General features: G+C 40.9%; 1 protein-coding gene across 2 annotated transcripts; it reads right to left on the reverse strand.

The window, feature by feature from the left end:
* Nucleotides 1-297: 297 nt before the first annotated feature.
* Nucleotides 298-23337, reverse strand: dtd1 (D-aminoacyl-tRNA deacylase 1). Of its 2 annotated transcripts, none has more exons than XM_080455944.1 (6): nucleotides 23244-23337; nucleotides 22177-22267; nucleotides 20108-20343; nucleotides 18054-18151; nucleotides 5376-5542; nucleotides 298-532 (listed from the first exon to the last, which is right to left on the reverse strand). In XM_080455944.1, exons 1-5 carry the CDS (start codon nucleotides 23284-23286, stop codon nucleotides 5387-5389), a joined length of 624 nt encoding a protein of 207 aa, XP_080312070.1. In that variant the 5' UTR covers nucleotides 23287-23337; the 3' UTR covers nucleotides 298-532; nucleotides 5376-5386. The 2 variants fall into 2 exon arrangements, with proteins under 2 accessions (XP_080312070.1, XP_080312069.1); XM_080455943.1 differs by having other exon boundaries at nucleotides 298-689.
* Between the last annotated feature and the right edge of the window lie 1382 nt (nucleotides 23338-24719).

Genomic DNA, 24719 nt, shown 5'->3' on the forward strand with positions numbered 1-24719 from the left:
ATCTACAAGTTCACAGTGATGAATGGCACTGCAATGGCACCTATTGTGAAATGGTCCCCTATTGTGAAATGGCTTAAAACAAACAAAACAAGAAAATCACAAAAATAGCCGATCTACAGTTCTGAGCGTAGATCACCCATTTTCTAAATGTTTTGAAAATCTTTGAAACATTTTGATAATTTCATGCCCAAAATAGGGATGCCAACAATCTTACGCATTTAATATGAATTTAAATTGTAATTGTTTATTGTAATTGTTTATTATAATTGTTTATTATTATTCCCCCCCCCCCCCCCCCCATTTTCCTCTCCTTCCTAATTGGCTTCCCTGGCGCCCCCTGGCGGCCGCCACTTTGAAAACAACACTGTTGTGTGGCACATCCCCTTTCCGTTGCATTCTTTTTCAATCTCACGCTGTAGATGTGAGGTGATCAGGCGTCAGTTGGCGCTTTTGGCCGTTCACACACCAATCCGCTCCTATGTGATCATGGATGGGAGGGAGTGGCTAAAGACACCAGCGGGGGGACAAGGTTCTGCAGTGAGAAGACAGCCAGAGAGGAGAAATGACAGAGCCCTATTACATTCCAAGCAGTTAAAAAGGAGGACAGTTCAGTCAGGTGTCCAAGTTGCTGAGGCTCAAGACCATCCTCAGAAAACAGGGCTCCGCGTCACATCCCCCAACATGGGTGTCTGCACGACAGAAAGAAAACAAAATACAAATTTCATATACTGTAGTTTCTGTCGGCAGAAACCGTGTATCTCCTTTTGTTTTCCTTTTCCAGTAAATTAATGCCCTACTTCCTTGTACAAGATTGTCGTGCAAAAGTAGACAATCTACAAGCTCACAATGTGTCGCATCGAGATGCGTTGTGAGCTTGTAGATTGGCTATTTTGGAAACATTTTGAAAGTGAAAGTAGTTACCGGTAAGTCCGTCTGTGGGTTTTTATAACCAATGAAAAGTAAGAGCGTGTGACTAAATAATAACTACATTAATAACTCATATGTGCCGTTTGTCGCATGTTGAAACCTTTTTGTACTGCTGCTACTCTGGACAGGGCTCGCTCGTAAAAGAGATCTAGTATCTCAGTGGGATCTTACCTGTATAAAAAGGTCAAATGGAAAACCAATGGAGCCAATGTAGTTATTATTTTCATTCACCTTTCATTGATTACAGATTTATTTAAAACCCACAGGCAAACTTAACGACTTTAAATCTGGCATCCGACAAAGTAGGGCATACAAAAAAAAGTTGAAATAAGGATACACAATATTTCTTCCCGACAGTGACAATTTGTAAGAGTCTACCATTACACAAGTTAGAAAAGTAAGCAGAAGGAAATTAAAACGCATTCAAAATGGCGACTGCTCTAGTCTCCTCCATCCACAGATGAAACTTTGCACTTCTCTCAGAAAGAAAAGTTGAGTGCCGGGTGGTGACAGTACAATCAGAAAAGGTACGTGTGAGAAAATAAAGTAGTGGTTGCAGTTTCCAAGAAAAGGTATGAGGAAAAAGAAAGCGTAGTGGTCGCGGTTTCTAAGATCAGAACATGTCGGTGAGCTGTTCTTTTCAAAAACCACTGTAGGCAGGAGGGAGGAATGAAGAGGAGAGATAGGACTGTCACAAATTACTCTACTCATTCAGAGGAAAAGTGCACACAGCTCATGTTTAATTCATGCAAAGCAAACCTAGGGAACACCAATTCTCCCTTTAAAATATGCAGTGACAGAGCCGAGCGAGCAAGCGAGACCCTGTCCGACATCTCCCTTAACCACTTAAACCCCACGCACTTTGTTGACCGGGGTCCCCCAGGGCTCTATCCTAGGCCCCCCAATTCTCCCATCTTCTACACCAAATCTCTTTGCCAAAAATAGCTGATCTAAATCTGCCATTTTTGTCGAATGTTACCCATTATGACATGCCCAGAATGGGGAGAACAGGGTTCATGTGGTTAAATCCAGATATCTCCCACTTCTCCTCTACTGCACACATTTACAGAAGTGCTGCCTGTGCACTCTGCCCCCTTAAAAATGAAACACAACTCAATTTATAGTCCTTTATTTTTGGGCCTCTCAGGCTCACGATTCTTATTTACCTCCTGTCTCTCTTGCTATGACTCTCTATCAAGACAAAGTGGCCTTATGTAAGGTGGCGTTGATGTCTTGGGGCGTATTTACCCAGGATGCATTTGGGATTACAGTTATATTACTCTGCTGGGGGAGAGGCTGGGACAGGGGTCGCAATCTGACAAAGGCCCACCACAGTGCATGGTTAGAGGGAAACGGGCAATTTGGTGATACACAATGGATTATGCTACAGTTTAGGGCTGTCACGATTACAAAAGTTGACGATTTAATTGTCATAACATAGTGTACAGCCAACCTGTTGAAGACATCACAGATTGAGATATACGTGTGTGTTTTCAATAACCTTAATTAACTGTCGGCTAAGCAATAGCAAAATGTATCTGTTAGTGGCATCCCTAGTTTGAGGTCAACCAGAGTAGCAAACAGCTGGCTTCAATAATAATTACACTACATGTCAATATAGAGTTCAAATGCCTCAATCACTTTTTAACATTGATTGATTGAATACTTTATTAGTAGTTTGCAAAAAAAAAAAGCACAGGAAAGTCAATTCAATACAAGGTCTGCTAAGAGATTTTATAACGAAGAAAGCCTATGGCTTGTTTCCATTGGGGACCTTTGTGCTCAATTCATCAAAACATTAAATGACAGACAAAAGATACACAACTGTTGGTAGGGCGTTCCACATTTTCGTGCCATAGCAGGAGAACAAATTTAACCCCTTGTTAGAGCCAAATCTGGGTTGGACGTGATTTGTGGAGCTCCCTTTGGTGTTGTCATTGTGGACTTCATTGAGGTTTGTGAAGTATTTTGACAGGCACATGGGTGTCTTTGTGGTGTATCTTGTGTAACATGAAAACTGGAAGAGAAAGCTCGCACACTGTGGGCTCCAGTTGTGGGATCTTTTTTTATTGCAGCCGAGTGCTGCTGTGACGTTCCTCAGACTGCGGAAGGGCGAGAGCCCGAAACGTCACAGCGTTCTCTTTCACTTTTCATGTTATATTTTATTCGCTTAGCACCTGTCCAATGTTGGGTGTGGATGTGCATGTCTCTCCTCCCTTTATATCAATCACTTTTTTAAACTCTTTAAAAAATCTTGTTTGCCTTTTAACCAATTAAATCCTATATATTCTTTGTTGGACCGGGGTCCGCCAGGGCTCTATACTAGGTCTGCTCCTTTTTTTCCCCCTTATCACCAAATGTTTTCGCCAAAAATAGCTCACAAGCTCACAACACGTTGCAACGTGACTGCTATTTCAACCGAATGTTTGCCCCAGAAAAGGAACGCTAGGGTTATGTGGTTACGGTCTCTGCCAAGTTGTATCTGTGCGTGTGCGTGTGTGCGCGCTCGCGCGTGCGTGCGCGTGCGTGTGTGTGTGTGTGTTTGTATTACTATACTTGTCCCCACAAGTATAGTAGAATATAAGAAATAGATGTTCTGAGGACCATTTTCCTGGTTCTCACAAGAATATTTTTTCTTTTAGGGTTGAAAATAGATTTTTAGAGATAAGTTTACAGTTAAGAGATATGTTTACAATTAATTAGTATTACAATTATACTAAATAATTAGTTTAGGGGTTGGAATTAAGCGTAAAACATGATTTACACCTAGTTGCGTGCCAGTGTCATCATGCACCGAAACATAGGCCATCTACAAGCTCGCAACGCATCGTGAGCTTGCAGATCTGCCATTTTTCGTCTCTAGCCTTACATTGTAAGAGTGGCATTCATAAAATCGACGTCCTAAAATGTTAATGTCCTCACAAGTATAGTGATACAAACGTGTGTGATATAGAAAGATATTCCACGCGGGGTGGGAAGTGCTGTGCCAACGGAGCAAGCAGCAGTCTCAGCAAGTATAGAGGGAGATAGCTGACTCACTGCCTCTCTCTCCATTCCTTCATAACTGTTTTTAAAACTAATAAACAATCTCTGAATGGGAAGATGAGAAACCTCCGCCCCCATGCGTGCATTCTGTGGACTATTGTATAGGGAAACAAAGGGCCTGCCTCTCACAAGCACTGTGCCTGTATTACAGCAACAATGTCAACAACAATAAACGGACACATAGCCACTTTTATACAGGGATTCCCGCAACACTGGCCTAAAGAAGATGCGTCATTAATGCTGGCTTTGCTGTTTTTTTTTGTTTTGTTTTAAACTGAACCAAACAAAGCCGCCTCCGTGTGCCTTCTACAAGCATGCTAGGTTAGGGCGTTCCGGAATCAGAGGCGTATATGAACAGAATCAGCATCTAGTGTTAGCCTACACTATGCTGTTTGACATTGTTGTCTCACTCAGTTGTCAAAAATATAATTCTAGGGTTAGAAAACTCACTTTTCTGCCTTTATGTCTGATAGAACAATGGAGATAGACCGGAAACAGGGAGGGACAGAGCCGGGGAGTGACATGGAGCAAATCCGTCGCCGGGCTCGGGAATCTAACCTGGGATAATTGCGATGATCTCAAGCAATTACGATTTGGCGATTATGTAATGATTGTGACAACCACCCGGCAAACTATGGTAGTTTTTACTTGATTCAGCCGACGTTATTTAGCATAAGTGAAGGCTGCAGCTCAGTAGATAAAAAAGTGCAGGAAGGTGGATTTGTTTTCTGAATTGTGTGCCGTTTATTGCAACAAAAAAAAAGATAAAATAATGCACAGCTGTACCCCTTGTGTGTGCATTCCTCTCAGCAGCGTGTGCACAGATAGGTGCATACCCAATGCATATCGTTGCTGTCGGGCGGAAATCTTGTATCCCCATATTTCAACTTTTTGGGGATTTTTTCGTATATAAATATTTTTTTTTTACTTTCTACAAGAGTGTCACGGAAAAGTGAAGAAAACCCTGATCTACAAGCTCACATGTAGATCAGTAGATCTTCATTATTCTTTTAAATAGAAGTGGTTAAGTGTGTGTCTGTGGGGTTTAGAAATATCTAACCAATGAAAAGTATTATTAAAAATACCTTGTGACTAAATGATAACTATAATGATAATCGGATCCACTGGAACACAGGTTATTTTTTTCTTTATTGAAAAGTAACAGTTGTTGGTATAGGAGGTTTTCGTGGAAACCTCATTATGTCCAAAACTGTTACTTTTCAGGATATTGTTTTTTTGCAGATATACAAGCTCAAAACTTGAGCTTGCAGCTTGTAGTATGATCAAGTAGGGCATTCATTTGCAAAAAAAAAACACAAAGTTAAAATGTGGAGATAAGAGGTTTCTGCCCGACAGTGACGACATAGAACCATGTGCGTTAGTGTCCCTTTGGGCTCGCTCACCTTCCTGCCCTTTAGGGCTCTCTCTCTGAGGACACGTCGCCGTCGGCCCCGCTGCTGGCGTTGGGGTCCGGTCTGGAGCGCTGGGAGCCCTTGTCTCTGCCCGACTCCGAGGGGCCCTTGGAGCGCGTCTTCTCCTTCCTCTGTTGCTGCTTCTCCAGCTTGGACATCTAAAAAGGGGACCACAGACAGACAACACCACGTTCATAAAAAAAAAAACGCTCAAGTAAATACCAGTGCTTCCCAAACAATGGGTCGAGATTATTATTTATTTCAAAAGTAAAAGAGCCAAACATTTTTCAAAACATTTCCAAAACCAAGAAATTCCATAAGAAAAACCTTTTAAAAAGTAGTGAAAATAGCAGACTTACAAGCTTGTAGATCTGCTATTTTCACTAGTTTGGGTCCCAGGGACACATCAAATTTCTCTTTTGGGTCTCGACTTAAAAAGTTGATTCTTTTCTTGAGGGATTTTTCTACCGTAATCACTTAAAAAAATGTTTTTATGTTTTATATATCAACGAATAAAGTAGTAAAACATTGTGGCACGGAAATATCTGATTCACAAGCTCACGAATCGAATCGCTAAATCTATTTTCTTTAAATAAATTGATTAACGTAATTCACTATACTACAGAATAAGAGTCTGGACAGACAATGGCAACTGGTTGTGCGGAGGCATACAACCACGATGCAGAATTTCTACTTCCTGGTTGTGTCACGTTCAAACGCCATGAACACGCTCACGCTGGAGAAGTGCCTGCAAGTAGTCTCTCTCTCACTCTCTCTCTCCCTCGGGGATGTGCTATCCAGAGGCAATATGCAATTACAGCTATCCAAACTAAGCGGTATAATAGAGCAGGGATTCGAAAACGTTTTTTTAAATTCTTGATATGCATTAGGTCACGGACCCCCATTTAATGCCATTTTTTTTTCTAGGACCCCAATCTACAGTGTTCATTTAAAGGAGAGATCCGGACATTTTAAGTGTTATCTTTGATGTGTCGCTTATCACTCCTTGAAAGGGACGTTGAGTTATTTCAGAGAGTCCCGTGTCGTCATTTTTTCGACCCCCTCCGTTGGCATAATGGGAGCGCGTGCCTAAGGGAAATTCGTCTATTATAACCGATGCAAAGTAATTTTTTTCTCTACTACTACTCATTGTAGAGTCTCATGATACTCAAACATGCACTGAAAGTTCCTGAGAGGCTAATGCTAATGCCGAACGAGCTAACGCTGTTTGCTTATTTCTCTCCCTGGCAACATCGAAATGGAACCAAATGGGCCAGTATTGACCCGTAAGGAGTCCATTTGGTTCCATTTGTACACCATCTGATTAACAGACCCATAAGGGTCCATTTGGTTCGGTACTATCAATTATTTAGGTAGAGACCCCCTGGAATACACCTCAAGGACCCCTGGGGGTCGCTGGAATTGAGAATCAGCGTAACAGAGAAATTAATTTACAATGACTTAGAATTAATTATCTTTTTACTTACAGTTAGGTTGTAATATTTACTGTGCTCGTATATATATTTTTCCGGTTTGCACATAATACATCTTTAGGAGCTATAGCAGATCTACAAGCTCATAGCGCGGCACTCAGTGCCGCGCTATGAGCTTGTAGATCTGCTATAGCCTATTATGAATCTTTGAAAAAAGTGTTGATAGGCTGAAAGTGTTTCTCAAATCTCTGTAAACACATTTTACAGTGTTTCGTCAACACATTTTCAGAGTTTCAAATTGGTCACAAACACACTTTCAGAATATGCATTTTGGCACTGTTCTCCTTGGGTATTATTTTTGTTTTCCATGTTTGAAACCTTGTAAATGGGGATCGTTTTTGAAACTAGCAACTTTATTGTTGAAAGACTGGAAAAAAAATTCAATGGTTAAACTTTATTTTGAAACTGTGATTCAGCGTCACACACACAGCAGCACACTCTCCTCAAATCTCTGAACACACACACGTGCGCACACGCACGCAGCAGCAGCAGAGGCAGAGCCTCAGAGGCATGCAGGTGCTGAAACTCTGAAACATTCTACTCGAAACCTCGCAGGGAGGCGGGGGGGAGCGGAGGCGGGACCAGAGGCGGGGCCGTTTGACGTCCATTCCAATCACATTTTGTATTTACTGGGCTGGGTGGGACCAACAGCGGTCGGCCAATGACTGACGCTCATAGGGGATTGTCAGACTGCTCAGCCAATGAAAACCCACAAGATAGCCTACACGTCGCTATTCAAGGATTATTATAATAATAATAATATTATCATTATTCATTGCGCACTGGTCCAATACAATACAAACCAATGCGCTGTCGCGCATATCTAAACACACCCACAGCCTGGCACACAACATTCTATCTTCTAATTCTCCAGGAATGTCTGTGATTATAATTGTCCTATTATCAGCAGATGTGAGAGTGTCAATCAATTCCTTGTGTCAATTGCGTTTACATAAGATGATAGTCTATTCAAAGAAGACAATTTGTGCCACAATGCCATTCGCTCCAAATGACACACTTCAGTTTTATTCATGGTTACACAGGAAATAATGAACTGATTACAATAATATAAAATTCTCTCAAATCAGTAACAGGTAGGTGATACATATGCCCATCAAATATGGTTTTATTGAAAGGCAATCCAGGTACCAACATTCGGGGAATATCTGACGGCTTGGAGCGCCTCAGTGCGGCTGCAGAGTTCATCTTGGAATTTGTCATTACAATTTTACTGTAATCCACATTCCTAAACCCCCCCACTCCTACACCCCCCCCCCCCCCCAAAGGGACCCCCCCGAACCCCCCCTGGCCCAAGGGGTCACTCATAATAATTGTATATCGGCATATTTTGCGCATTCAGACAGAACAGTTGAGATTTCATTTGGCCAGATCTCTCACAATTGTACTTGAATTCTTATAATTTTAATGTTTATATGGTCTGTCAAGTTTATATTTTCATTTGGTATCAGTCATGAATTTATTAGAATGTATTAGAATTTTTTTTCTCTATTGATGTCACTCCCTCCAGTAGTCATAAACGACACAGTGGTTCTGCATACTGACAGTTTATTAAAGCACTCTTGCGGCTCTAATACACCAACGTCGAACTACATAAATAAAGCATAAACAAACAAACACTTGCATTAATAACAGAAACATGACGTAAACATGGTACTATAAACAAACACATAACAAACTAAAGCAAATACAAACAAACACACCTTGCTGGCTGCATATAGACTTTAAGAAGGGAATGAGTCCTTGTGCCCACGACAGACTCACAACAGCAACACAACTGCAATACAAATCATTTCATTAACCAAACGTTCAAACCCATATAATGTTCAATATGCGATTATTTAGGTATTAAAGATCCAGGACACAAACTGTCTCACACTCTCCCTGTCTCACCTCAAGGGAGGAAGTGCAACCACTAACGTGTCCCAGCCTCCCTTATAAGGAGTTCCGGGCATTTAACTTAATTTCCGGTACAAAATACTACTTCAAATAAAGCGACTCAACAAAATGGGCCTGGATAATGGGCATAAATAATTATATTAAATAAGAACAAAAATAAGAAATAAAATGATTACTCTGGCAGTTACAATTGATATCAAGCCGGATTTTCCACGTGCATGCTGTAACATAATAATACACAACGTGTACTGTACATATATATAGCCCACTGTAGGCTAACATTTCTGGGGGTTTTAGCTATGGACCCCCAAGCTCCAAGCTCCACCTTAGTGCCGCTAATGGAGCGGTTTCAGAAAAGAAAAATGAAAAAAATTAAACCGAAAAAAAAAGGCGTGTCTGTCTGTCTGTCTGTCTGTCTGTCTATAAATCTATCTAAATATCTATATCTCTATCTATCTATCAAACTATCTATCTCCAGCAATGTACCGCTCAGCAACATGTTGTTCAACAAATAGCAGATCTACAAGCTCACAACAACTGTTATTGTGAGCTTATCTGCTATTTTCAAATAGCGTATGTATAAAATATGTCTGAATTGGTTAGTGATTCATAATATAATCATTTATATCTGCGAAGTGTAGGATTATTATATTAGGCTACAATTAAAGTAAGCGCATCGGTTAGTGTGATTGAGTGGCTTCCACGGCGTCTGTCTGTCTGTCTGTCTGTCTGTCTGTCTGTATGTATCTATCTATCTATCTTGTAGATCTGTCTGTCTGTCTGTCTGTCTGTCTGTCTGTCTGTGTATGTATCTATCTATCTATCTATCTATGTATCTTGTAGATCTGTCTGTCTGTCTGTCTGTCTGCCTGCCTGCCTGCCTGTCCGTCTGTCTAACTATATATCTCCAGCAATATGTACCGCTTGCCTACAGCTGCCCCCCCCCCCCCCCCCCATAAATAATATCAGTCCAGTAATGACAGCCCCAGATGTAAGCTCCCAGCGCGGTGATTAGCAACACGTTGTTCAACAAATAGCAGATCTACAAGCTCGGTTATTGTGAGCTTGCAGATCTACTATTTTCAAATAGCGTATGTATAAAATATAGGTCTGAAGTGGTTAGTGTATGGTTCATAATATAATAATTTATATCAGACAGACAGACAGACAGACAGACAGACAGACAGACAGACTGGTTCAGTCCATTAATATTGTATTCAGAATAATAATAAAAAATTATTATTATTATTATTATTATTATTATTACTCATATTATTATTATTACTACAACTACTATTTGTATTACGCTATTGTTATTATTATTATTATTATTAATGTAATAATAATAATAATAATTATTATTATTATTAATGGCACGTTGATTGGTCAGTAATCACGTAGGCCTACTCAGAGACGCTCACATCCTGCAGGTTTCTCAGATGTTTTCTCGTTAATTAACCCACTTGTCGCATCTCACATGAATAGTATACGCATCAGACAGACAGACAGGCAGGCAGGCAGGCAGGCAGGCAGACAGACAGACAGATCTACAAGATACATAGATAGACAGACAGACAGACAGACAGACAGACCGACAATCACACTAACCGATGCGCTTACTTTAATTGTAATATAATAATTATAATTATAATAATCCTACACTTCGCAGATATAAATGATTACATTATGAATCACTAACCAATTCAGACATATTTTATACATACGCTATTTGAAAATAGCAGATAAGCTCACAATAACAGTTGTTGTGAGCTTGTAGATCTGCTATTTGTTGAACAACATGTTGCTGAGCGGTACATTGCTGGAGATAGATAGTTTGATAGATAGATATAGATATTTAGATAGATTTATAGACAGACAGACAGACAGACAGACAGACACGCCTTTTTTTTCGGTTTAATTTTTTTCATTTTTCTTTTCTGAAACCGCTCCATTAGGTGGAGCTTGGAGCTTGGGGGTCCATAGCTAAAACCCCCAAAAATGTTAGCCTACAGTGGGCTATATATAGTACACGTTGTGTATTATTATGTTACAGCATGCACTTGCGTGCGTAGTTACGCACGTGGAAAATCCGGCTTGATATCAATAGAGAAAAAAAATTCTAATACATTCTAATAAATTCATGACTGATACCAAATGAAAATATAAACTTGACAGACCATATAAACATTAAAATTATAAGAATTCAAGTACAATTGCCAGAGATCTGGCCAAATGAAATCTCAACTGTTCTGTCTGAATGCGCAAAATATGCCGATATACAATTATTATGAGTGACCCCTTGGGCCAGGGGGGGTTCGGGGGGGTCCCTTTGGGGGGGGGGGTGTAGGAGTGGGGGGGTTTAGGAATGTGGATTACAGTAAAATTGTAATGACAAATTCCAAGATGAACTCTGCAGCCGCACTGAGACGCTCCAAGCCGTCAGATATTCCCCGAATGTTGGTACCTGGATTGCCTTTCAATAAAACCATATTTGATGGGCATATGTATCACCTACCTGTTACTGATTTGAGAGAATTTTATATTATTGTAATCAGTTCATTATTTCCTGTGTAACCATGAATAAAACTGAAGTGTGTCATTTGGAGCGAATGGCATTGTGGCACAAATTGTCTTCTTTGAATAGACTATCATCTTATGTAAACGCAATTGACACAAGGAATTGATTGACACTCTCACATCTGCTGATAATAGGACAATTATAATCACAGACATTCCTGGAGAATTAGAAGATTGTTGTGTGCCAGGCTGTGGGTGTGTTTAGATATGCGCGACAGCGCATTGGTTTGTATTGTATTGGACCAGTGCGCAATGAATAATGATAATATTATTATTATTATAATAATCCTTGAATAGCGACATGTAGGCTATCTTGTGGGTTTTCATTGGCTGAGCAGTCTGACAATCCCCTATGAGCGTCAGTCATTGGCCGACCGATGTTGGTCCCACCCAGCCCAGTAAATACAAAATGTGATTGGAATGGACGTCAAACGGCCCCGCCTCTGGTCCCGCCTCCGCTCCCCCCCGCCTCCCTGCGAGGTTTCGAGTAGAATGTTTCAGAGTTTCAGCACCTGCATGCCTCTGAGGCTCTGCCTCTGCTGCTGCTGCGTGCGTGTACGCACGTGTGTGTGTTCAGAGATTTGAGGAGAGTGTGCTGCTGTGTGTGTGACGCTGAATCACAGTTTCAAAATAAAGTTTAACCATTGCATTTTTTTTCCAGTCTTTCAACAATAAAGTTGCTAGTTTCAAAAACGATCCCCATTTACAAGGTTTCAAACATGGAAAACAAAAATAATACCCAAGGAGAACAGTGCCAAAATGCATATTCTGAAAGTGTGTTTGTGACCAATTTGAAACTCTGAAAATGTGTTGACGAAACACTGTAAAATGTGTTTACAGAGATTTGAGAAACACTTTCAGCCTATCAACACTTTTTTCAAAGATTCAAAACGAGTTTTCAAACCTTTCAAACCTTTTGAACCCTTTATTTTAAGTCAGGAGTTTACAAGGTTTCAAACATGGAAAACAAAATAATACCCAGGTAGAACAGTGCCAAAATGCATATTCTGAAAGTGTGTTTGTGACAAATTTGAAACTCTGAAAATGTGTTGGTGAAACACTGTAAAATATGTTTTCAGAGATTTGAATTTTTTTTTTGGCCTATCAACACTTTTTTCAGAGATTCAACACTTTTTTCAGAGATTCAAATCTTTTTTCAGAGATTCGAAACGAGTTTTCAGTCTTGCAAAAAAGGTTTTCAAGGTTCTGAAACCTTTATTTGAAGTTAGGAGTATTGGCAGTGATCCGATTCCATACTGTAGAGCCCACGGTTATTTCCCCCGGCCCCTCAGCAGAAGCCCTCTCACAGCACTGCGGTGGAAAAGTGGCACGTCTACCCAGGTGTCATGTTTCCATCACTGCCGAGTGGGCCTGGAGTCAATAAATCTGCCACGTGAATCCTACCATGAAGACTCTGGACACAATAGACTGATATTCAGTGACAATAGTCGAGCTGCAAGCTCACAACGAGACACATTTTGAGCGAGTAGATCGGCTAGTTTCGGTGACGAGATTTGGTGTAGAGGGAAAAAAGCAGGGGGCCAAGGATAGAGCCCTGAGGGACCCTGGTTAACGATTATAGGGTTAAACACATAATTATGTACCGGTACTGTATGCTGTACAACCAGGATATTATGGGTTAGTTGGCCTAAGTGCTTAACACGTACAGTAGTCATAACATCATACATATATTTCTCATGACTTTCTCGTAACGCATGTCCAGTAGGCCAAGGAAGAATCTCCACCCCGGTTCTTTTCAAATCCGCCTACTACAGCGCCACCATGAGGTTGAGTTTAGCTAAACCCATTATTTGCTACTATTCCTACAGATTTTGTCCAAATCCTCACGCAATGTGGTACACATCACCTCTGTAGTCATGTGATCAATACATATCTGCCAGATTTCTCATATTCCGATATACAATTGGCATCCAAAGTTTGCAGGAGTGGCCCGTTTGGCGCAACATGTCACAAATCATGAACCCCCAATTGCTGTGAAACTTTGCACACACACTCACAGTAGGCCTAGCCTCGTTCCCAGCCCTCATCTGCGAGTCACGACCTAAAGCAGAGTGTGTCTATAGGGGCAGGACTTCCGTCGTACGTGTTTCCCCCCGGAAACGATCTTTTCCGTTGAATCACAACACTTGTTTCATTCACAGAGAATGCAAACAGATTTGTAAAGCGTCAACGTCATTTCCTGGGGCGGTACTTCGGCCAAATTCCGGTACTTCCGTTTAGACATTCAACCGGCTAGGTCTTGCCCAGCGTGCCGTGCAGTAGGCCAAGGAAGAACCTCCACCCCAAATTTTTCACATTGGCCTCATGGTAACACTACAACAGCCCACTTCACGTTTTGGCCAATAACTCTTGAAACCATAGGTCGTACAATAAAAATATATTTTGCCCCTGCATTCTTTGGATCATCACTCTTCATATCAGATTACATTTTCCACCATTTTGTGTATTCTTCAAAACACACTTTTTGCTACTACTCTTTACAGATTTTGTCCAAAACTCACACAAATTGGTACACGTTATCTCTGAGGTCATGTGATTCCAATTGGCTATGACTGCCTTCCAAAGTTTGAATATTACCTCTTTCTTAGGTAATATTTGACAATTTGGCCAATGTTTGACCATTTGTAATATAGTCAATATGGTATTTTTTTCATTTTAGGGGCAATAAAAAGGTCTTAAAAGTCCTGTATGTAGGCTTGTTTACTGTTGAGTGAGAAACAAATGTTGCACATTAAGCAAATCATCTGGGGGGGGGGGGACCCCCCACAATCATTTAGGGACCCCCCTAGGAGTCCCGACCCACAGTTTGAGAACCAGTGATATAAACAATCAAACGAACAATGACGAGCCCATCGGTGACCCGAGATCACTACTCCAGCTCCCTGACGCTCTTTGTGAACCAAGGGCCAGATGTGTTCTGTCCTCATCTGGAGCTGTTCTGGGCTGTCATGTGGTCACTAGAATGGAACTATTGTCATCACTATGTAAACCGCCTCTCACACAGCCACTTGCAACCATTTCCAGTGGGCCTACCGTTATCATGGATATGAAGCAAAATAAAACCTCACGACTGAAAATGTTTGTATGACCAAGTCCTAATGTGAGATTTACAGTATGAAAAAGAGACCCCCCCCCCACACACTAGCGCTGATTCCTAAACAATGAACACAATATGTAACATTATGATGTTTTAGTCATTTTGTTCCTGCTACATACAGTACAGTCAGCCAACCAGGTGAATAAATCATAGATTGAGGCTTTAACCTTTGCTTTAATACAAAATATCCGATACAATTAAGATTTTATGGAAGATGCTTCTGAACATATTTGACCACTTAAAATGACCACTTAAAATGCTCTAAATCTTAAAATAATAACCGGAAATAGCCTATCTACAAGGTCTCAATGAGACCTTGTAGATCGTCTATTTTCGATGTGCAACATGCTTCCCATAGAAGACATGCTGGCTTCTATAGAATCCAAATGATTGAAATCAGTCGTGGCAACTGAGAACTTTAATCCATGCGTTATTCACTGCTGCAATCAAAACCCCTCGGTTCAACAATATCCCTCTCTCTCTCTCTCTCTCAATTTTTTATAGTCCATCTAACACAACACTAAGGTACTGCAGATATGCCTTCCCCCGTTGGAAAAGGCTCGCTAACACACCCACTAAAACTTTCATAGGAGCTAAGAATATATTTATGAAGGACAATTCATGCAAAAAAAAACAAAAAAAAGGCAACATTGCAAAAACAATATTGCATTATTCACACGGTTGAATTGGAGACAAAAATCTATGTTATTCCCACATTAACCCATCAAAGGTGCTTTAGAACTGAACCACGGGGGGGGGGGGGGCATATCATATTAGTTTATGCTGCAAAAAAAACAAATGTGGAGGAGAAGACGAACCAGCGCGTGAACACATATTTGGCAGACTGATCTAAAATGACTGTGTAGTAGACCTGTGCTGGCTGTGCATATGCAAGCATATTACGTTCCTTTCTCATATATCAATTATTTAAATGTTAATCATAATGTTAAGCTACAGCTCTACACCAAATCTTTTTGCCGAAAAAAGCCGCTCACAACGCGTTGTGACGTTGCAGAACTTTGTTTCAAATGCATGTTGTTCACCCCAAAATAGCCTTATTTGATGTTTAATAATATTTTGTATTGTTGTCGAGTTTCGTCACAAAATGTCAACATGCCACCCTGGGTATTCTAAGCCGTCAGGTACATGTACACCAACAAAACAAATTAGCCATCTTTTCTTAATAAAAGCCCACCCACCCCCCCCCCCCATCAACCGCGGTTGCTTTGACATTGCGGAAGGAATCTCAAAGACTATGGTTTTCATTTTCCTGTGCAGTAGGACTGTGTGCAGGCCACTTGACCCCCAATGGGACAAAATCCCTGATTCATGGAAAGAAAGGGAACAGTGTCAGAGTGTCTGTTGGCTATCACTTGATTATCCCGCTGCTGGCCTCAGCCTATTCGACTGGCCCGCAGTGGTGGAAAAAGTACTCACATTTTGTACTTGGATAAAAGTACCAATACCACATTGTAGAAATGCTCATTTACAAATAAAAGTCCGGTATTCAAAATGTACTGCTAAAGTATTCACATTAAAATATACTTAAGTATTGAAAGTAAAAGCACTCATTTTACAGAATGTCCCATTTCACAAGTTTCCAAATGCTTTGAAAATAGCTGATCTACAAGCTCACAACGCGTCACTTTGCGTAGTATGCATGGGGCTGAAGTGGTTAACGCATGTTTTGTAATAATAATCCAAATCTACAAAGAAACTTAAGTTTTCAAATAATTGCAGTGGAGTAAAAAGTACAATATTTGCCTGAAAATTGGAAACACTCCAAATAAAGTAAAAAAAAATCCTCAAAAGTGTACTTGAGTACAGTACTAAGAGTAAATGTACTTTGTTACTTTACACCACTGCTGGGCCGTTATCCCTCATGTCCAGCCTTGGCTTTGACTCCCCAGCCCTCTCCTCCTCCGCAGCAAAACATCCCTAACAGGCTAGATTAAAATTCTGAGGGCTGCTTTAACATCCCCCTATCGGGTCAGCCAGCCAAATCCCCGGAGGGGAAGAGGAGCCAGCGCTAGCCCGTAGCCTTAGCATCAGAACATTGGCCAAGTTCCACGGAAGTGACCACAGACACATTCAGGGGGACAGCGGGAATGAATAATAAATAAACGCCCAAAATGGGTGGAATGCAAGGCCATTGGCTTACGAGGGGTGTCTCCCCCTTAAAAAAAAAGGGTCTGGACTGGTTAGGGAGGCGTTTTTTATCTTGCCTAGGAATGGTGGTGCAGCATCTAGTCCATTTAGCTTTAACCATGTAAACCCTACACTTAGTTGACCGGATTTCCAAGGACTCTAAGCTATGTCCCCTCTTGTTTTTGCTGTACACTAAATATCTTTGCAGATAATAGCCGATCTACAAGCTCACAATGTGTCGCAACATGGCACGTTGTTAGGTTGTAGATCGGTTGTTTCTGCTGAATGATAGCTTTAGATTGGGAATGCTGGAGTTAAAGTGCTTTAGATTGGGAATGCTAGAGCTAAAGTGGCTAATCCATTAAGACCAGGAACGCATCTGTGTCATTTTAGATTTCTTTGGCTATTCAAAAATAGCAGATCTACAACCTCATAGCGTGGCACCGAGTGCCGTGCTATGAGCTTGTAGATCTGCTATTTAAAAAAAAACTTTGATTATATATATTTTTTAAGCAAACATTTGTTACTCAAATCTGTGCTTCTGGGGGTCCCTGGAACAAAATATTTTTTGGATGTGGGGTCTGCTGCCAAATACATCAAATCATTTTGGGGGTCCTTGACATGAAAATGTTTGAGCAACTTTCATCCTGGTGTCTCTATTTTGGGCATACCATTATAGGCGAAGCTTCAAAGCTTGTAGTTGGGCTAAATCCGTACGATGAAGTATGAAATGGGGCTTATGCACTTAATCCCTCTCTTCCGATGTACAAGCTCACAACACGGCACGTTGCGACGGACAAATTTGTCCCACCTTTACCATTTACCTTTACCAGTGTGCTTGTTAAAAAAACAACAACAAATGGAGCAAAATGCGACAGAATTACAGCCCTATAATTCATACATATTGAATTTAACCATATATCAAAGTCGCAATTTTAAGCTGATGAATGGGTAATCCAGACCAAGCAAGACAGAATGCTTGCAAAGGATGGTTTATATTTGTATTGGTTTTATATTCTCATCTTGGCAACAATGGGTTAAAATAAAGTGCTCTACTTAGCATGGGTAACAATGATTAAATCAAGACCAACCACCACAAGGGCATACATCACCACCTAGTGGTTGACAATGATGGAAGACACCTCAATAAGAGGAGGACGACTGTTTGTATATCTGGGACAGATGGGCAGGAATTTTCACCGTCACAGTTAATTCAAGTCAATTGCTAAATAAATATATTGAAGATTAAATGCTATCCAACTTCAAAATGTAATGCATATATAAATGACAATATATAAATGTCCCTTTAACCTTGGTGTCCATATTTTGGGCTTTTCTAAGAGATTTAGATTAAAATTTAAAAAAAATATCAGCTCTACAAGCGCACCATAATTGTTTCCTTCAGCAGTACTGTACCTGTCTAGAGTCTGTGGGACCAGTAGGTGACGTCAACTCGATGGTAACGGGTCCGTCGTTCTGAATGTGGACCTGCATGTGGGCCCCGAACTGCCCATCTAGAAATACAATACAAGAACAGAAGGATATCGTTGCTCTCGGGCATGAAGTTTTTTCGTAAATTGATGCCCTACTTCATTATACAAAAGTGTTGCACAAAAGTAGTGTAAATAGCAGATCTACAAGTTCACAGCTTGTAGATCCGATATTTTCACTATTTTAAAATGTTTTAAAAATAATAATAAAAAAGGAATGTTTTTTGGACGTAGCCTACTGTACAAGGTTTTTCCACCCGACGGTGACGTTATATTTTGGAAGTCCATGTGTATTCATAGCCACTAAACATGAATCAGGAGTTTGTTTAGTTGCCGTATGACTTTGCACCTTGAAACAACTGGGACAACAGAAGAAAAAAACAAAAAAAGGATAGGGAGAAAGGGAAGGGAGGGGAGGAGGACAAGAAGTTTAAACTTAAATGTTCTCCTTTCTTTCGGTGGCTCGTCCAGATTAATGACACCCTCAGCACAATGAAGCTGTAGGCTGTGGTGGAAAGAAAAGTGCTGCATCATCATGTTTTCTCTCTGGAGGGGGGGATGGAGGGGTTATGTGTGTGTGTGTGTGTGTGTGTGTGTGAGAGAGCGTGTTTCCTAATTCCTAATTAGGAAACCTTCTGCCTCCCTCACCGGGACAAGGTGTTCTCTGCACCTGCTCCCCAGTGGGCTGACCCAATTCACCGCCACTGCAATTGACGTATTCTTCCACCGGATGAAACCATCTAAAGTGAGACCTTCACTGAGACGGTGATGCAAACTTATGACGAGAAAAGGTTTTTTGTTTTTTTTATTACCACGGTTTTAATACCAGGTTAATCCTAGTAAACTAAAATAGCCTTTAAATATCCCTCTGGGGACGGCGTTAAAGACGCTACGCCTAGAACAATGACCCCCTTTTGTTTTTCCGCTTTGTCATTATGCTGAAAATAAACGACGACTTTCAAAAATAGAACATTTTTGGTGATTGCTCCAAGAAGCAGATTGTGGTTTCACTGAACATGTCTGAGGCTTAAAGCTACATTCCGTAGGTTTTATGTCCTCTCCTGATTGAGGGGGGTAATTGAAACGAGTTCCGAACTAAATTTCAATAAACAAAATAGACATTTATTGAATTCAGTGACATTGTCAACTAGTAGGTGTCCTACCCTATATTTATCAGTAGAAGGGTAGGGAGACCACCTCCAACCACTGTAGATGTGCTAGTTACAGTATATTATAATTTATATTAACATACACTAGCCTACAGATTGGTTAACGACATGAACCCTATGCATGTTAAATGTGGGTGAACCCATGCTGTTCCTGGATTGGTGAACACTTACTTGTACAGATATGTTTTGTTATAGATTGTGTGTCCCTTTGCTTGTTATAGATTGTGTGTCCCTTTGCTTTAACCAACATGGTAATTATTTGTAACTAATTATACACAAGGACATTTAAAAAATAAATTACCATGGAAATGATGGAAAGTTTACAGTACATGACGTTGAATATGTTTAGTACATCATGTTCAACAAGTTTTTTTACTATAACTTATCGTCAAATTATTAAATAAAAATCGGGTTAACAAAACATCAAACTTTGAGCTTCCCTTAAAACTGTCATTTACCTGAATGTTCAATGAAAATATGAATAATATAATGTTGCCCTAATCTGGGGCAAACAGGCTAGCCGGTCTACGGGCTCACAACGTGAGTATAGGGCTTAAGTGGTTAAAATAAGATTTCATTCATTAAAATATGGGTTATTTAGAACCATTAACCCACAATTTTGCTCACAAAGGTTAATCAAATAATCGAGAAGCAAGGTTAATTTTCAAATACCGGTACTTTTTTCTCTTATACATCAACGAATCGACACAATAAAGTTGTAATTGATTTAAAAAAAATATCTGATTAACCACTTAGCCCTTTGTTGTAAATGCCGCCCTAGCATGTGGGTTCACCCACCGCACCCACCCACCCTTGATGAGCTCCGGCTTGTAGACGCTCCTCATGTTCTCCAGCAGGTGGTTGTAGAAGGGCTGGGCCAGCTCGGCGGGCATGGCCGAGTGGAAGTCTGGCTTGTTGCCCTTCAGGACGCACTGCAGCGTGAACTGGCTCACGCACAGCACCTCATACTCCCGCTCCATCACGCTCTTAGCCCACGCCCTGCCACTGTCGTCCTCAAACAGCCGCAGGTTGAGGATCTTACGAACTCTGAAAAAAAGGTCAAACATAACTTAAGTAAATAAATAAATAGATGAATAAACAGATTAAAAAGGTGCTGTTAAGTCAGTGGTTCTTAACCTAGTGGGCCACGAGGGCATTGCAATTGGGTCCCCAAATTGGCAAAAACTGGTACCAATAAATAAGTATTTAAAGTACACTACGTTAGTTCCACTGATCCAAGGTGAAGCACAATCGATTGATTGATCATTCAAATAAAAACATGCTCTGAAAATGCATGTGGCCCACCCACCTGACCACTTAACACGGCAGCGTGTTAAGTGGTCAGATGGGTGGGCCGCGAATGCTTTCAATTGTATATTCCGACCGGCTCAGTGGCCTTGTGGTTAAGACTGAGTGGGATTGGGAGGTCGGGGTTCAAGCCCCCAGCCAGGCCCAGGACATGCCAAAGGCTTATAATATAGACATGCCTCCCTGCTTGGCACTCAGCATCAAGGGTTTTGGGGCAAGTCCCAGTGACATCCTAGATTCATGTCCAGGCAGAGGGTGCACTTGTATGTGACATACTAGCCGTCATGTGCAGGGGATGTACTAGTCTTGTACTTGTCTCACTTAATACCCCGATAGTAACCATTGCTATAGAGTGTTTGATCCATAACAGTGGTCTCTGGAGCTCTTAAGTGAACAAAAAATAAATAAATCAGCAGACAGGACCCATCTATCAGCTGATGAGCGCTGCTATAAGAAATAGGCACAGTTATTAAATAATTCAATTACTATTTATAGTATTTTAATTATATATATTATGTAAGTAGTGTACGGTGTGAAGTAGCCTATGTTTGTAACAACAAAATATCACATCCTCAATCCAAAGCAGACTGTATCGCGAGAAAGGTCAATCCCACACAAGTCGCAACTGAGGAGGATAGCCTGTTCCTCCCATAGACTGTATAAAAGAGATGGACAAAGCCAGACCACTGGTTTCTACAGATCGAAAATGAAGCCGATTGTTCAGGAATTTGAAATCCGCCATCTCTAATATAAGCCCAAAAGCACGTCGGGAACAGGAACCGGAAAACAATCCCCAAAGAATGCTATTGGTTGGGTAGCTTGTCAATCAAGAGCGGGGGTGGGGAATGAATGCCATTGGTTGTGTAGCTTGTCAATCAAATCATCCCGCCCCTCCTAGAGGATAGCCTACTTTATCGTCAATTTTAAAATAAATGGGACCATAATTTAGCAAAACGCATATCATGATGATTGAAAGGAGACTTTAAACTAGCAACTGGAAGCATAATAGAATTTATGGACATTTTTATTAAGGTAAGAAAATCTAGTCTAAAGTTTGTCAAAAATCCATCCGCTTGCGTTAAAATTAATTATATCTGACACCTGCAGGGGTAAAACAGCGAAACTACAGGCAATTCATATGAACTGTGTCTCATCCGTATTGGAGTCAATGTAAAAATCTCAAGCTGGCCCCTTGGTTCCTCCCCATGGATTGTTTTTTTTTTATCCACTTGTAACTTTTGAGTACGTACAAATGTAACCAATTGGACCCGTAAGGGTAAAGCTGCCTATCTAACTTTCCTGTTCTACCTCGGATTCTCCTGCACAAATGCTGAAAGTTCTACCACTGAGCTAATAGAGCCCTCCTGCTTGCTCAGGGGAGAAATCAAATCAAAATGTTGTGTCAAAGATGGTCCAGAGAAGCAGGATTGTGTCAAAGGACAGGATGTCTCAATAGAAGAGCAGGGAGACCAAATACCACCATATTATATTACCATGCTCCACCAGATTGGACAAAATAGCACGTTATTAACTTTCAGGATTGTTACTATACACAGTACTACACAAACTCACATGTAGTCCACATCTTTCTGGGTGTCCTCCACGGATATCCCCAGCAGCACACACAGTCCTCGCCCTATGGAGCAGATCTGCTCCTCTCCCACTGCAACAGAACAAGTAATCTCTCAAGAACAGATTCTGCTCTGAGATAGTACAAACAGCAGAGGGCGCTGTTTTTCCTTCTGGGTTCCCAGATTGCAGAACAAGTGACACTGCGGTGACTCTGTGTGCTGTCATTCATTGCAAAGAAAGACAGTATGTACACAACAACCAAAGACCCTCGTTGGTATTTGACACGTTTCACCAGCACTCCAGCAGCATCTCTGCTCTCTGGGCTGGGTTAGCCTTGTATCACAGGACGGTCATCATCTGTCATGACCGTCTTGGATGATTTTCAAAATAGTGTTTGCACGTTCTCCCCTTCTTGGTCCGTACATCTACAATATAAAGGTTCAGATTTCAAATATAAAGTGCTTAACCCATGGCCTCGGATGTTACAATTCTGTACGGGCTCTAAGATTTAGGGCCCGTAGTAGAGTCCGTATTGTTCAATAAAAAGCATTTTAATCCGATCGGTGGCCATTTTCTCATGGAGTTATAACGTGTCTAGAGTGCAATACACCTCCCAACCGATAGGGTCGCGTAATTGAAAGCATAAGGAGAAAATGGCCACCGATCGGATTAAAATGCTTTTTATTGAACAATACGGAATATACGGGTACTTCTGAGGGCCCGTACATAATTGTAACATCCGTGGTCATGGGGTCAGCACTTTATATTTGAAATCTGAACGTTTATGTACACGTACGGACCAAAAAGGGAGAAAGTGCAAACACTATTTTGAAAATCATCCAAGACTGTCACATAATATGACAGTCTTGTATCAATTCAAGGCTGCTCTCTAGGTAACTACTGCAGCAGCCAGGGGAGCATGCTATTGCTAACCTAGCTAGCTACCATGATGCTGCCATACCTGGGTCATTAATGTTGTGTCACCAATTTATGTGTCGCTGTCACGCTACGAAATGCAGTCCTGCATGCCACAACTCAAACAGGCTGTGTTCGGGATGGACGCTTACCTGTCACGCTCGCTTTGGTGACCCTCTGAATGATGGCTCTCATTGTTTTGGTTGTGTTGGAGGAGTGTGCACGGCGCGGCACGGACCAGACACTTTCTCACGACTTCTGCCTTGCCCCTTTAAATCTTGTCATGCGGTTATCGTCGCCCTCTGCTGGCGGACAAATGGTAGCGCGTCTTCCCTGTTCCCTGTACTTCCAAGTTCATTGTCACATCAGATAGTTTACTTGAGTAAAAGAGTAATGTTTACCTTCAGATTGCAGTTACAGGAGACAATACAGCCTAATAAAAGGAAAATGTAAAACAAACAAACAAAAAAAACATAAGATAGAGTACCTCATTCTCTTATGCAAGCAGCAGATATAAATATTAAATGTGTGGGAATGGAATATACACAGTCATATGTATTTACACACTGTATATACATGAAATGATAGTGGCAGTGCAACTGGAATGGACTGTATTCATGCTCATATATACATGAAGTGATAGTGCCAGTGTGACAGCCTGTGTTGCCAAAGAAACAAGGAGTTTTATTACCGAGCAATCAATGTAAACATCAGGATCTCACGTCGTCAGAAAAAATGCTTTGACAATTCTAATAACCAAGTGTCCTCCTCTGCACTGCAGCATATAATGGTGTTATCTACTATCAAAACCTGCACTGCGTTCTCAACGCTATGATGCCAATGGGACAACGTAAAATTGTACTTGCAATGTACGTATGTTTATAGCAAAGGACACCAATTCCCAGTGACCACATAAAACAAAGTTTATTTACAAGTCAAGCATAAAGGCCATTTCAGTATTTTATGGGTTCTTGGACTGTAAATGTTGTACATTAAACAAGGTTTAAACTTTAGATAGATCATTGACTTTGCCTTCTTTACTCTTTTGACATGAATGTGCATCACACATACGTACACATTATGCATTCTTCCCTTGCATCACAAACTAACTTTCATACAGATAATTAATTGTACTTGCACACACTCACAAGCATACACATACACTCCAATGCTTGGCTGATTTTAGGTAGAGTGCAATTTCATCTATACACAATAAATGTTTAACTGTATCTTCAATGTTATCTGTATGCCACGTGGATTGTTTTTGTTAAAAGTACAGTACACATTTTAACATGTTATCCTCTGGAATTTCATCCATAGCCTCTTTCACTAGGGATATGTCCTTGGAACAGCTAAATTCCCAGTGAATCACCAAGATCACTTGTGCACTGGCCTTGTGATGAAAACATCACAGTCCTGGTGCTGCTGTCCATTCTCATCCAGAGGACAGCTATTTGTTTTGTCCTGTCCCAGGTTCTTCTCCGCTGAAGGATTTGACAAAGTTGTAGATACGTGTTGTGTAAGGAACAAAGCCTTCCTTGTAGATGATGGTAGACTTTGAGTGTGCAGTCTCATACACAAATTCGTTGGGGTTTTTAGGCTCCTCCTCCTCTTCTTTCTTTGCTAAA

Source organism: Gymnoscopelus braueri, assembly GCF_963280865.1.
Source record: "Gymnoscopelus braueri genome assembly, chromosome: 2".
NCBI classification, from domain to species: Eukaryota; Metazoa; Chordata; class Actinopteri; order Myctophiformes; family Myctophidae; genus Gymnoscopelus; species Gymnoscopelus braueri.

What these genes read in the sequence shown, in the direction of transcription:
- dtd1 (XM_080455944.1), bottom strand. Translation starts at nt 23,286, where the DNA reads ATGAGAGCCATCATTCAGAGGGTCACCAAAGCGAGCGTGACAG. An exon ending in CACCAAAGCGAGCGTGACAG is followed by an intron (nt 22,268 to 23,243) that starts GTAAGCGTCCAT and finishes GTTCTGTTGCAG; the next exon opens with TGGGAGAGGAGCAGATCTGC. An exon ending in CAGAAAGATGTGGACTACAT is followed by an intron (nt 20,344 to 22,176) that starts GTGAGTTTGTGT and finishes CCTTTTTTTCAG; the next exon opens with AGTTCGTAAGATCCTCAACC.